The 15,346-nt window shown below is 40.5% G+C and overlaps 1 protein-coding gene across 2 annotated transcripts in view; it reads left to right on the top strand.

The window, feature by feature from the left end:
- The first annotated feature begins 188 nt into the window (after positions 1-188).
- Positions 189-15,346, top strand: part of pip5k1ca (phosphatidylinositol-4-phosphate 5-kinase, type I, gamma a) — a 49,120-nt gene continuing 33,962 nt past the window's right edge. For both annotated transcript variants that reach the window (XM_066648381.1, XM_066648380.1), the window contains exon 1: positions 189-743. In XM_066648381.1, the coding sequence (XP_066504478.1) occupies positions 611-743 (133 nt within the window). In that variant the 5' untranslated portion in view covers positions 189-610. The remainder of the gene's footprint in view (positions 744-15,346) is intronic.

Genomic DNA, 15,346 nt, shown 5'->3' with positions numbered 1-15,346 from the left:
CCAAAAATCTATGTAGAATCCTATGTAGATGGATTAAAGATAATTGTAGAACACGAAGAGCACCTGTGTGGTCAGTGGAGCTGATAAAATGGGATATTACATGTAGAAACAAGAAAGTAATTTTAATGTTATGGTTGATCAGTGTATATTCTGCACTCCAGACTTAGTCTTTAATGAGATGTGCAGGTTCGTTAATGTGTTCCAAGGCCGGCAACATTAATGGTGTGTTCAGAAAAAGAAAAACAAAGTTGCATATATCTAATTGTCAACATTAGGTTGCACTCCGACTAAACCACCCATAGAGAGCAGTGTTACCCAGAGTGAGACTGAAGATCCATTCTCTGTGTGTGCGTGTGATGACTGAGCTCCAGCAGAATCACACACTCAGGGACAGTTTGTTAAGCCTCTCTGTTAATGGCTCTTCAGAGGAGAGGACGGACACTTTCTCCCTCTGTTTACTGGGTAGTTCTGCTGCTGAAGAATAGGGCCAGGTAGAATAAAAATATATAGAGAGAGACACACAGAGAGAGAGAGAGAGAGAGAGAGAGAGAGAGAGAGAGTGAGATAGACAGCTCGGGTTGATAAAGATTTGCAGCTTGTTGGGAGTTGGATGGAAGCTGCAGCTGAAGCGGCCGGTGGCCTGAGCGAGGCCGGGGATGGGAGCCCTTTATCCGGCGGCGGGGATTCAGACGAATCGGAGTCTGGTGTTGGAGAAGGCTACGGACTGGAGGCAGGGGACGCAGGTAAATACAGCACGGAAGAAGCACCAAACACGTTATGTTCATGTTTTAAACTGAAGAGTAAATCCTGAACCGTAGCATTCAGTTTTTCTTTTTGAAGCGTGACCGTTACACCTGACTGTAGCCCTTTGGTGATGCTCTGCTTAGGGACGCTAACGTTAGATGACTTTGCTATGTAGGAGAAACAGATGGTTTTAATCGGCTCGTTTTAGCTTCATTGTATCCAGAAAATGATCATGTGGCTGCTTGGAAATAATTTGAAGCTGGTAGAAATGGACAGCCCTCTAAATGTGCTGAAACAACTGCATATGCTTTAGCCTGTAGCTAGCAACATTACCGTTCGCGACCAAATTGACAGCAAAGGTCTGCTGTGGTGATGACACGCGGTAATTCCTGTGTTTTTCAAAGAATATATTAACTGTTCATTATTTTAATTTGAAAATTATACATCGGGAATAACCTGTATGAATTCGTGCTAATGTTTTCTCCAGTTATAACGTTGTCCTTAGACAAATGTACGGAGCCCTGCTGGTGACATCCTATCAAAATAAATTAAGGCGTGGAAGGATTTAAAATCACAATAAAGAGTTAATAAGGAGTAGAAACGAATTTTTAAAAGCGTCCGAACGACAGGTTTTATATGTCGTTCCCATGTTCCAAATTTCTAGGCATACAATAAAAAATAAATTCTTCATTCAGTTGTTTCCGTGCCTAGTCCACACCTTATTAAATTGTTCTCAGATATTAGCTTATGAAGTTATTCCTGTGTATTATTATTATTATTATTATTATTATTATTATTATTATTATTTATTTTGGAAGATGGCACCGGCAGGGCTCGGTACAAAGGAATGTCTTCCAACTTATTTATTATATTCACTAAAAAACAACAACCCAAAACTACAATGTATCACAAGCTCTAAAGACTTACCACTACAAGAAATATCACATCCATATTCATTAATATTAATGCAATTATTGATCATAATGTAATGTCCTGTCATATTTTTACATCCTGTAATATTCCTGTAGTGTTGTCTTGAGTAGTGTGTGATACTGTAATTTTGTGGTATTTTATATTAAACTATGATAAATATAGAAAATTATTTCATAATTGCAAAAAAAGAAAGAATTATGACTGATTTATCCAAATGTATAGAATAATTTGTTTTGCTGATTTTCTAAATTAATATAAATGCACAGCCTTCACAGGGATTTCACAGTAAAGACTATTTGATTGATTCAATATAAAAAAATGTGACATATATAAATGTTTTAAGACTTGCTATGTGCAGTTGTTTTCCTATAAAAATTGCATTCTAAAATGAGCAGAAATAACAAATTAATGTGTACGCCATGGATCAACCCAGATCCTGAACCGGATAAAGCTGTTACTTATAATGAATAAATGAATGAATGTTCCCTTTACATTTGCTCTGCATACTTTGTTTGTCCCTTTTTCACCCTGTTCTTTAATGGTCAGGACCACCACAGAGCAGGAATGATTTCAGTGTTCAGTTTTGTTAGTCATCTGTGGTGACTGGATGATTCCCACAGGACACTGTTAGCTGGATACACACACACACGCACACACAAAACCAGATGAGTAAATCTACATTCACATGTGAGACTGAATTAACCTCCATTAGCCTCTAATTTCACTTTGACATGAAAAGGGTAATAATTCCAAATTAACAAAAAAATATATGTTGAGTGTAAGGTCTCGTATAACCTTATGAAAACTTCCAAATTTGCAGTTTTCACAAATAAAAGTCTGAATTATACAAACAGTGATTAAAATTACTCCAGGATTAGTATTAGTCCTGAAATGAATTGCAGATTCTCTCGGAAATAAATTCAAACAGGTGATTTGGAATGTAAACATATATATACACACACACAGTAAATGACTCTTAAGTGGAGTACAAAAATACAGAAAAAACGCATCAAATTCTTATGTCATATGCTTAGTGATACTTTCTAAAACACATTGGTCAATTATTTGCCCACAATTGCTTAACCTTTTCATTCAAAAACTTGTTAGACATTTGAAGTTTTAGCTGGTGTCTCTTTTGGAGTAAACACATGGAAATCTGAGATGTTGAAGTCTAGTTTATCAGCCTATGAGGTGATAATTAAGTGCAATAACCCAGCTGTCCAACAAATATCCATTTCCCTGCTGTAAGTGGCTCCTTCACTGTCAATATCACTGTGAGAGCTTGGCAACTTAGAATCAGCATCTTATCATCACCATCTGTTGTTATTTTCAGATTATCTTCGTTTCACCATGAGGCCAAATGAAAAGAGGCTTTCATCATTTTGTGTTTTATTATTATTATTATTAATTTTATTTTGTGATTCCAGCCCATGTAAGCCTTACATATCTGTCTGAATGTGTCATGCCACCTGTATTTTTTCATCATAATGTCTTAAATACATTGTGGCAGTTAAATGCTCTTGGAAACCATGTGTTAATTAAATCCAAGGCTCATTATGTATGGGGCTGTTTTCCTCCACTGCTCAGGCGGGCAGTTTTTAAGCCCTGCTGGAAAAAGGAAAACTCTCTAGAATTGCATAATAGCGTCCCTGTCCCTAGTTAGCCAGTGGTGGGGGTTGGGATCTAGGGCTTTTTTAAAGCCTTGCTTGTAGACCAGGCCAGACCAGGCCAGGCCAGTGTATGCTAGTGTGATTAACAAGTCACGTTTCATGTGTCGTTATTCTAAATGCGTTATAGAGCTGGCCTAAAGCCTTTTCCTCGATAGCTAGGCAGTAGACGAACAAGCATGTCTGCCCCAACCCGAGGCAAACCCACTGATGTCTTTGAAGCCAGATAGTAGAGCATTACAGTGACGATATGTTTTCATCACTGTAAATCACATTACATTGTGATTTGTATCTCAAGTAATTCTGTGCCTGTTTTCTGATGTGAAACTACATTGGTCATAAAACCCAAAAATGTGAATTCTATAAATACAACCAATATATAACAAATATGTTTGCTTTATATCCTTCTATAAATCAGGTATGAAGTCTATAAAATGAAAGTCAACCTCTGAGTCTCTAAGATTAGTGTTCAAGTCAAGCCTTGAGTCTCTGAAATCAGAGTATGTAAGATTGATAAAGAATTTTAAACCTTTTAAAAGATTCTTCATACTTAAAAAATAACATGGCACTTTATTGATTTAAAAGTGGTTCCTCTGTGTCATTGCTCAGACAACCCTTGTAGAACTATTATTTTTAAGAATGTAGGAAATTGGTGTAACTCACGATGACTAAAAGTTAGGGAGAAAATTTTGAAAAGTAGGCTAGGCACCTTACCTTATTTTAGCTGCATTTCTTTGTTTTCCTGAATCATCTGTTGTACAATTTGTTGAATTTTAGGAGAATCAGTTATACAAGTCAGCGGTTAAGTTGAAACAGAAGGATTCCTAAAGATTCCTTTGTAAAATACATTTTGGGTTGATTTTCAGGACTCTTATAAACTGTAAAATGAAAATTATATAAAATTGAGAAATTTGTGACACTTGGGGGTATAAAGCTATGCTATAAAATAATGTAAAACGTGACAAACAGCATATTAAAATGTATTTTTTTATTTTAGATATTTAATACAAGAAACTTTTTTATTAATGTTTCAACATGTGGTTTCTGATAGTTACTATATATTATGTTTGAATACATGTGAACTGTCTAAATCAGTGGTCTCCAACCAGTCAATCGCAATCGACAGGTCGATCTCCAAGACCATGCAAGTCAATCGCGATTTATCATGGCTGCTATAATTATGGCATTAAGTTACTATATAGATGCATCATTCTGTATCTGCACTGGTTCGCAAGCTACTTAAGGAGGGACATATAAAGCCGGGGTCACACATGGTTTGTGTCTGCGAATACTGACACGCGAATTCGCATCCATGACCAGTAGTGCTACTGCTCAGTGTCTGCTCTCTCTGAGCCGAAACGGCGGCAGCATCGAAAGTTTTGGTTTCAATTTGGGAGATATTACACAAATATTTAATGTAATATTACATATTACAGCACAGCGAGAGTCACACTATACTCCAATGTTCTGTCGAGTTGTTCTACCTTGTGGAAATGTGCTTATTACAGCCGCCTAAAGAAAAGGTAGGATATTTAGATACGCTAAAAGAAGTATATCAGAAAATGCTCCCAGCAGAAGGAAGAGATATGCACAGCCTAAATTCCCTTATGAGGGCAAAGATAAGGTAATTTAATGTAATTTCAGTGATAATACGTTGATTATAAATGTATACATTTTTGAACATTTCAGCAGGTAGAGTTTTGGAACGTTGAAGCAAAAAACAGTAAGCTAAGAATGTATAATGCACCGGAGGAAAAAAATGGGAGATTTTCCACGAAAAACACATGAAAACAAAAAATTGTGGGTCTGAGTGTGCGCAGAGCTGCTGTAGGATAGTTATCAATAGGAAGCATAACATGTCAGAACACCTTTTTAGCTCTTACAGACTTAGTAGCCTTAGGCACTACCACTACAGTCAACACTCAGAAATGAAGTAATTTTATGTTATTGGAGGCCATGGGGACATAGACAGCTTTTTTAAGCATCCTAAGCCTGGCATTTACGCTGGTACATCTTTCATTTGTTCAGATTTCAAAAGGAGATCTTGAATGTAAAAAGGTTGGTGACCACTGGTCTAAAGTAATTGTGTGAGGTGGTGTATAAATTGATGCGCTCATAAATTGCATTTGGTCAGATAATGGCCTTAGGCCAAAGCTCACAGAAATCCCCTGAGATGGGTGAACACCCTGTTATATTGTGCCGTGAAAACCTGCACATATGCTTCCATCCATCCATCCATTATCCACCGCTTATCCGGGTCCGGGTCGCGGGGGAAGCAGTCGGAGCAAAGAAACCCAGACCTCCCTCTCCCCAGCCACCGACTCTAGCTCCTCCGGGGGTATACCGAGGCGTTCCCAGGCCAGTCGAGACATATAGTCTCTCCAGCGTGTTCTTGGTCTGCCCCGGGGGGCCTACGCCCCGTTGGACATGCCCGGAACACCTCTCCAGAAAGGCGTCCAGGAGGCATCCGAACCAGATACCCGAACCACCTCAGCTGGCTCCTCTCGACGTGGAGGAGCAGCGGCTCCACTCCGAGTCTCTCCCGGATGTCCGAGCTCCTAACCCTGTCTCTAAGGGAGAGTCCAGACATCCTGCGGAGAAAACTCATTTCAGCCGCTTGTACCCGCGATCTCATTCTTTCGGTCACTACCCAAAGCTCGTGACCATAGGTGAGGGTTGGGACGTAGATTGAATGGTAAATCGAGAGCTTTGCTTTTTTGCTCAGCTCTCTCTTCACCACAACAGACCGGTACAGAGCCCGCATTACTGCTGACGCTGCACCGATCCGCCTGTCAATCTCACGCTCCATCTTTCCCTCACTCGTGAACAAGACCCCGAGGTATTTAAACTCCTCCACTTGAGGCAGGATCTCACTTCCAACCTGGAGAGAGCACTCCACCCTTTTCCGGCTGAGTACCATGGACTCGGACTTGGAGGTGCTGATCCTCATCCCTACCGCTTCACACTCGGCTGCAAACTGGTCCAGCAAGAGCTGGAGGTCCCGGCTCGATGAAGCCAACAAGACCACATCATCTGCAAAAAGCAGATATGGAATCCTGAGACCACCAAACCGGACACCCTCCGCCGGTGACAACGGGCAGCCCTGACGGAGTCCAACTGGCCTTACTGCCAGCCATACGAACCAGACTCCTGCTCTGTTTGTACAGGGACTGGATAGCTCGTAACAAAGAGCCCAGTACCCCATACTCCCTGAGCACCCCCCACAGAATACCCCGAGGGACACGGTCGAATGCCTTCTCCAGATCCACAAAACACATGTAGACTGGTTGAGCAAACTCCCATGCACCCTCCAGGATCCAGAGCCTTGGGGAACCCGGGGTGAACCTCATCCACCCCCGGGGCCCTACCGCCAAGGAGTTTCCCTACCACCTTGGCCACTTCAGCCCCAGTTATAGACGAGCCCCCCCCCCCCCCCCGGGGTCCCCAAGCTCTGCTTCCTCTGCGGAAGACGTGCTGGTGGGATTGAGAAGATCCTCGAAGTATTCCTTCCACAGTCTGGTGACGTCCCCAGTCGAGGTCAACAGTTCCCCACCCCCACTATATACAGTGTTGGTGGAAAACTGCTTTCCCCTCCTGAGTCGCCTGACGGTTTGCCAGAAACTTCTCGGAGCCGACCGAAAGTCCATGTTCTCACCGAGCTCCTCCCACACCCGAGTTTTTGCCTCAGCGACTGCCGAGGCCGCAAGCCGCTTGGCTCCTCGGTACCTGTCGGCTGCCTCCGGAGTCCCCTGAGCCAACCAGGCTCGATAGGACTCTTTCTTCAGCTTGACAGCCCCCCTCACCCAGGGTGTCCACCACCGAGTGCGGGGATTGCCACCCCGACAGGCACCGACAACCTTGCAGCCACAGCTCCGTTCAGCCGCCTCAACAATGGAGGTCCGGAACATGGCCCACTCGGACTCAATGTCACCAGCCTCCCCCGAGATGCAGTCGAAGCTCTGCCGGATGTGGGAGTTGAAGATCTTTCTGACAGGTTCCTCTGTCAAACGTTCCCAGCAAACCCTCAGCACACGTTTGGGCCTGCCAGGTCTGTCCGGCATCCTCCCCCGCCATCTGATCCAACTCGCCACAAGGTGGTGATCAGTTGACAGCTCAGCGCCTCTCTTCACCCGAGTGTCCAGAACATATGGCCGCAGGTCAGATGATACGACTATAAAGTCTATCATCGAAATGCGGCCTAGGGTGTCCTGATGCCAGGTATACTTGTGGACACCCTTATGTTCGAACATGGTGTTAGTAATGGACAAACTGTGACGAGCACAGAAATCCAATAACTGAACACCACTCGGGTTCAGATTAGCGGGGCCGTTCCTCCCAATCACGCCCCTCCAGGTCTCACTGTCATTACCCACGTGAGCGTTGAAGTCCCCCAGCAGAACAATGGAGTCCCCAGAATGAGTGTTCTCCAGCACTCCCTCTAGGGTCCCCAAGAAGGCATGGTACTCTGAACTGCTGTTCGGTGCATAAGCACAAACAACAGTCAGAGCCCTTTCCCCAACCCGAAGGCGCAGGGAAATTACCCTCTGGTCCACTGGGGTAAACCCCAACGTACAGGCGCTAAGCCGGGGGGCTATGAGTAAGCCCACACCCCCACCAGAGAGGTTACGTTCCATGTTCCAAAAGCCAGTTTCAGTAACCCGAGGATCAGAACGCCAGGGCCCCCGACCCCGACCGCCACCCGATCCACAATGCACCAGACCCGGATTACTACCTCTCCCACAGGTGGTGGGCCCATGGGAGAGTGGACCCATGTATCTCCTTCGGGCTAAGCCCGGCCGGACCCCATGGGTGAAAGTCCGGCCACCAGGCGCTCGCCAAGGAGCCCCTCCCCCAGGCCTGGCTCCAGGGTGAGGCCCCGGTAACCCTGCTCCGGGCAAGGGAGGCTGTGTCCGTGTTCTTGTCTTTTTCATCCGTGTCTTTATGGATCACTCTTTGTCTGGCCCATCACCTAGGACCAATTTGCCTTGGGAGACCCTACCAGGGGCTATTGCTCCCGACAACATAGCTCCTAGGCTCACGCAGGCACGCAAACCCCTCCACCACGTTAAGGTGGTGATCCAAGGAGGAGCACGTATGCTTATGGACACTTAATTTTTTCTCCCATTTTAGAGTGGAATCTTTGTTTACTATGCTTCAAGGCATTTCAAGTGTTTGCTGAGCTTCCTGGCTCTTTTGAGTGATGAATGCTCATGAGATTAACTTTAGTGTTCCTGAGGTTCACAGTAAAGATGAACGGGTTCAGTGAGGTATTCACATGGTTGGTGAAGAAATGACTTCAGAACATTTAGAAGGTGTATTACAGTGGAAATATCAAATTGAATATTAAATTCCCTTTAATACAGTTGTAGTTAATATTTCATGTCCATTCACAGAGCTGTATTCTGGCCTAAATGTTTGACATAAATCCAAAGGTGGCCTGAAATTCTTCAAATTTCAAATGCAAAATTTTAACTTCTCTGCAGTCCTGGAAAACTTAAATTAATGTAGTTTGACTGAAAATATGCAGCAGACTTCCTGTTTCTACTAATGAAGGAATAGAGGATGACCAACACAATCTTTGTAGCAACAGATGAGCTACTGTCTCTGACTTTACATAATTATTAACACATCACCACCATGCCAATGTCACTGCAGCACCGAGAATGATCCACCACCCAAATCTTTCCTGCTCTGTGGGGGACCTGTGGAGGCATGTGGGGGACCTGACCATTGAAGAACAGGCCTAAAGTGGAAAGAGCAAGTATACAGAGCAACAAATGGACTATACTCTGTAATTACAAAACTACAACGTGCTCCTGTATGGTCAGTGGAACTCAGAGAGCGGAGTTCCTGACATTAATCCTACATTAATAAATGTGGGTTATTTTTATTATAATTATTAAAATTAGCAGATGGACTATTACTCCATTTTCAGTACTCATTTTGTATTGATTCGGACAATGATTGTTTCACACAAGTATGTCGAGCTGCACTCCTGAGATCTAGCTATTGTATTTTTTACAAAAAGTACATAAAATGTACTCATATTAAAGTCATTCAGTATCAGCTATTGTGTGCCACGCAATTGACTTCCCTAAAACATACACTGAGAATGAAGGTCTCAAGAGGAGTATAACCTAGTGCATTAGTTCATTGTTAAATCTAGTTACAATGTCTGAAATGTAGTGCATGGGTCAATTTTGGATGCCTCTGCATGTGTGAATTAACCTCATTTTTTTCTCATATAATTACACAAGTGATAGTAATTACACATGTGTAATAGGGCTATTTATTTTTAAATGAACTGCTGTTCTTCTAACAGGAGTTTCAGATGCTTATGTAATATAGTTCTGCATCACATCACATTAAAGTATGTTTTTAAGCCAGAAATTTGGTTAAATAACCAGGAACATTCCACGACTGTTAGCTAAATGCAACAAAAATTGGCATTTTTTATGTAAAAATAAAATAATTACTCACATAAGTATTTACAACTCAAATACAGATAATTATTGTTCTAGCAGTGGACTGGACACATTTATAGCAAACGAGTGTATTTCAGTATTTCACTGGCACGTATTGCAATTGCAGTAAGCCTTACAACACCGTAATATGTGCCACTCTTCATGAGACATGGTTAATAATTGGCTTCAAACATCATTATTTCAAATGTAATATGTTACCTAATCATTTATATAACACATACAACTGTTTTAAATGCATTACAGAGACTGATGATTAACAAAAACTATTAAGGAAAGATATATTTTGTGACCCTACCATTTGTACGAACTCTGGCAGGAGATGATTAAGATCTGCCAGTATCCTGCTAAAAGTCCTACTGAGTAATTTACATATTAAAAAGTGAAACGTTTTTCTGAAATATAACAGGGCATACGGTAATTGAATTGCAAGCACATTTTAGTTACTTGAAATTATTTTTAGGTGAAGTCTTTCACCAGACCCATGTCATTGCTGAATTCTTGTAAATACATTACAGAAAGGCTGTGATCACACCAGCCTATAGTTGGATGAACTGAGTTATCGCAGTTAAAAATAGATGGGTGTGAGCCTGTAGCCTTCTTCTCCTTGTCACAGGTTCAGTCCCAGCTAGGTTGTTCTCATTTTGAGAAAAAAAACCCAGCTTAGAATGGATACACCTGAATAATTTTCATGTTGATGCACATATTATGTTATATTATATATATAATATAACGTATATATTATATAGCCTTTTACAAATCTTTGGGTGAAACTGTTCACATGTATGCGTCCCATTAATTCCATGCACTTAATCTTTTTTTAATTTAACAAAAAATATGTGCTGTATACAAAAAAAATATCTTCTAGAAGATTTAATATGCACTTCAGCATAGGGTAGTTTCCTACCCTCCTCCAAAATTTACATAGTGCAGTTTTTGCAGCGCTGAGCCCAGAGTAGCATTGGCAGAAGCTCTATTCTCCATATTGCAGGTCAGTGGAGCATCACAATGATTTTGAAGCTGTAATTTTATGGTAAGAATACTACATATTGTTGCTTTAATGTGTTATCAGTGGTCATGTGGATGAAGTGCAGGACCATCAGGATGTGATTGTTGTTCAGTTATTATCAGAGTTTAGTCAGTGGATTTTAGGTACGTTTTATATATTTTTGAAGCTATTGGTTGGTGTCTTAAGCTGTTTACGTTAAAAGGCTTTTTTGTTCTAGTTTAAAAAAATAAATAAAAAAAATCTGTCTGGCCAGTAACTATTCCTGGTTTGTTCTGCCTATGCCTTTTAAGGGCAGCAGTATTTTTTCCAGTTGCCTGGCACTGTTTGTTCTTGCTTCTTACTTGGTCCGTCAGCTGGGTAGAGGGGGCAGGCTGAAATCAGACAGCTGGTCACAGTGAAGTGGACAGAATCAGTTACCAGGTCATGACTTTCCACTTCAGCTTGGATTGTAGCCAATTGTGTAGTCGAGGAACAAGGAAGCAATGCTTTGCCTTAAACAACCCCTCAGGGGCTAAACTTGGACCGAATTCGCTTCCAGGTTTCTAAGGGTATCATCTCACAACGCCTTAGTTCTTTGTAAATAACAATATCAGTGAGTTCAGGGAAAGCTAATTTGGTGTTATAAAATAATTGAAGTTACATTTTAGAGTGAGGCTACCAGTTTAGTTATTGCATTTCCAGTGTACTCTGTCCAACATTCCCTCTGAAATTAAGAGTATATTACACTTTTTAGACTATATTTTGGAACATTTCTGTGAGGATTTTTTGGCATTAAACCATAATTACATTTCTGAAATAAAGTAGTAATATCGGATGATCAGTTTTTCATCACAAATACCACTCCAACTTGTATTAAAAATATTGGATGGAACATCTTTATACATGAGCTTAAAGAAGAACTAGGTAAAATTTTTCTTTCTTTTTTTTTTTTCTTCGTGCTACCAGTGCTCCCTCAAGCGCTATAATTTTTTACAGCACTGTACTGAAATCAGTGGGGAGGAGGAGAGAGGGGTGTGGTTTCCTAACCTCCTCTAAAAGTTACATAGTTCAGTTTCTGCAGTGCTATCATAGAGGCTCTATTCTCCCTATTACAAGTCAGTGGAGCATCACAATGGATTTGAAGCTGTAATTTTAAGGTAAATATGTTACATGGTGTTCCTTTAAATTCACATATTTGATGACACAAAAGGGCTCCTCATATCTGAGCTGTGGATCAGAGTTGAATGTGCAGGTTTCCACAAACCTTTACCCATGTAGTGTAGAAACAGCCTGTATAAGTTTTATGATCTTAATTCGTATCTAGCCAACAACATTTGATTCCTAGGAATCTTGATAGTGAAACTCAGCATGGAGCCTCTTGTGGCTATGGACAACATACAGAGGCCTATTTTGCTGCATCATCCCATACCACCCCTCATTGTTTTGCCCATTGTGAGCTCTTTGTGTACGGCTATGAGCTGAATTGCGTGTAGCGAATGCCCTATTTAGAGCGTGGAAGGAAGCATGTGTCTGTTGATTCCATGCGCACGTGCGGTCTCAGAAAAAGCCAGTTGACCTCAATCAGGGAACCATGGAAACAGGGTGAAAAAGGAGCGTGCAGGCGCATCTGGGTGTTTGAGTCTGCATGACGAAATATCTTCAATTATGCACATTCAGTTCTCCCAGCCCACTGGCAATGAAATGTCTAATAGCTATTGATAGCAAAAAATAGCAGATTAATGAATGAAAGATAAGGACACACAAAGTTGTTGATTTTAAACGCCACTGCCGTAACACCTTTGGTCCCTTTTTGGGTCTCCACCGCCTGGCTGTAGTATTGTTACTCTAATGAAGTGAACATGTTCCAGTCCACATATTAGGGCACAGTTGTTTTCATACTGCAATTTTAGCAGCAGTATATGGACCCTCTTTTCTCTTATTTCATGAGTTTCAGCATTTTACATTATTTTCAAAATTCGGGACCATATACACAGTCGTTTGTGACTTTTTGCTGGTGTAGGTTCACTCCGTTTTTCATCCTTCTTGAGTGCTAAATATGATTTAGTGAATATATAATGAAAAAAGTAGCACTCAGTTTGATGTTATGAGATCACCATGACATCATGTTCGCCATGAAGGTCAGGCATGCCATCCTGCTAAACTCTGCTGATAAAGGAGAGACCTTGGAAGCTAACAGTCTGAACTGTGTATTATTTAATAACTGCTATTGCAAGTGCCTCCTCAGTTTCTAGAACTCTGGCTGTTTAATGTTAACCATAATGTATTTCCTTGCTGCCCTTTTACTGCTGTAACACTGTATACTTGTATATGATTGAAACGACAATAAAATGATACTGATTCTGAACATGGGGATATAGTATGAAAGCGGCACTGATTTGTAAGGCATTAATAATCAATTAAATAATTAAACATATCATACATATGAAATTCAATTTTCATTATTCTCCAAAGAGAAAATATGTTTTGCACCTGAATTGGCTAATAAGCTAGTTTCCATCTGGTATGTGTTTTTTTTTTTTGTGTCTCCTTAAGGGTGTGTTCCTACCTTGGGCCCAGTGATTCTGGGAAGGCTTAGGACATAGCACTGGATAAGCATTTACAGACACTGAATGCTTTGAATGAATGAATGTGATTATTTTCACCTCTATTTTAGTACTTACCAATTTCCAACCCTCACTATTGATATGTAGCTTATTTTGTTTAACTCTGACTAGCATGTTGGGTATCAAGCTAAGGGATACACTTTTTTTTTTTAGTGCAACCAAAATAGTCTCAGCCCTTATTTTCACCCTTCTTCTGATGTCACTCTCTAAACACAGGAATGCCAAGGCATGATAAGTATGACAGGGAGGTGCCCAAGGCGTGATGTTCAAACATTATTCAACTATCTCATGTCTCATTCCCATAAATCAGGGGTGGCCAATCTGTGGACAAATCCCAGTGCTCAAAGAATGAAATTTTTGGGAGTTGACTCCTCTTCACTGTCTGTTTATTTTGAATTTATTCCCCCTTTCTTACTGTGAACAGAGACACTGCTCAGAGGGACAACTTTAGAACCACACTCTGAATATAACATTGGATTTCAGAGTTCAGAATAATATCCTAAAATTACAGGACTGTGAGGACAAAGTGTTTTTATGTTAACATTCAAAATTATGGAAGGTCTATGCCCACTTTATTTTTCAAATACATTTTCTATTTGTTTAATATTACTATTTTAGGTTCAAAATGAGCTGCAAACCAAAATCTTGGTTTGCAAACTCTATGAATCACTGGCCAACAGTTGATACGAGCGACTCCCAGACGCACAAAAAAATTATTTTTGGGATTCGACTCCTCTTTAGTATTCCGCCCAGCTGCTCTCATTGCCCTGACAGCAGTAAACAAGCAGAGCATTTTGGGATTTAATGTTTTGTTTCCTACTGATTTTTTGTTTCTAAGTCAGAAATAACGTATAATTTATAGTCTTTCACATATTTAATTGTTGTGTATTCTTTGACAAAAAATACAAAACATTTTGCCATATTTCTCGTTGTCAGATGATTATATTTATTTTGTTCTCATTTAGTTTTTTGTTGTGAAATATTGGTCGTAAGCGAATATATAGTTTGTGTTAATGACATTAAAACTATCGTCCGAGAATTCTGTTTACTGATTGCTACTGAGATGTAAAAGCACTTCAAGTAATATAACAAAAAGTGTTTCTTTCAAAAAATCGTCTACTCTGTAAGTTCAGAGGATTGATTCACAAAATTCATTTATTCTATCTTTGGGCTTCTCAAAAAATTGTTTGTAGCAGGGCTAATGAATGAATGTCATATTGCAAAATCCATTCCTCTATTGTCCCTTCAGTTGGTGTACTTGTAACATAGGTGTAAAGCACATTCTGACAGCTTGAGGTAATGATGCCGAGAACACATTAAAAATAATATTGAAATTCAAATAGTTTCTTGATCAACTCATTTTTGAACAGCAGTGCTTTACCCCTTTGAACTCTGTTCTTATTCTCAAAGGACTTTAACACAATGAAACACTCTTTCATAGTAATGAGTAGGTGACTTTTGCATGTCACTGAAAGGCTGTGCTTTTTACTGAGGAATTTACCTTAAAGCTTAGATCATAATGTAACCTCCAGGGCTGAATAAGGCCATTCATGCTTAAAGAATTAAAAGAAGTCAACTAACACATGACTAGCAGGTAGACTGTAGTGTATGTGCTAACTCTGCTGTTAATCCTAGTATACATCCTACACCAATCAGCCACAACATTCAAATCACTGACAGGTGACATACCTGCCCTCTTCGTGATTTCTTTTTTTTTGCATGTCATGCTTGTCTTAAATGTTTCAGATCATCAAACAAATTTAAATGTTAGTCAAAGACAAGTTTTTAAATGAAGGTTTTTATTATTAAGAGAGAAAAAAAATCCAAACCTACATGGCCCTTTGTGAAAATCATACCTGTGGTTTATCACCAGAGTTTAATTTCTCAAGCCACACCTAGGCCTGATTA

Source organism: Hoplias malabaricus, chromosome 16 (genome assembly GCF_029633855.1).
Source record: "Hoplias malabaricus isolate fHopMal1 chromosome 16, fHopMal1.hap1, whole genome shotgun sequence".
Classification (NCBI taxonomy): Eukaryota; Metazoa; Chordata; class Actinopteri; order Characiformes; family Erythrinidae; genus Hoplias; species Hoplias malabaricus.
The sequence above is the reverse complement of the archived record's forward strand: the minus strand, read 5'-3'. Positions and strand labels throughout refer to the sequence as shown.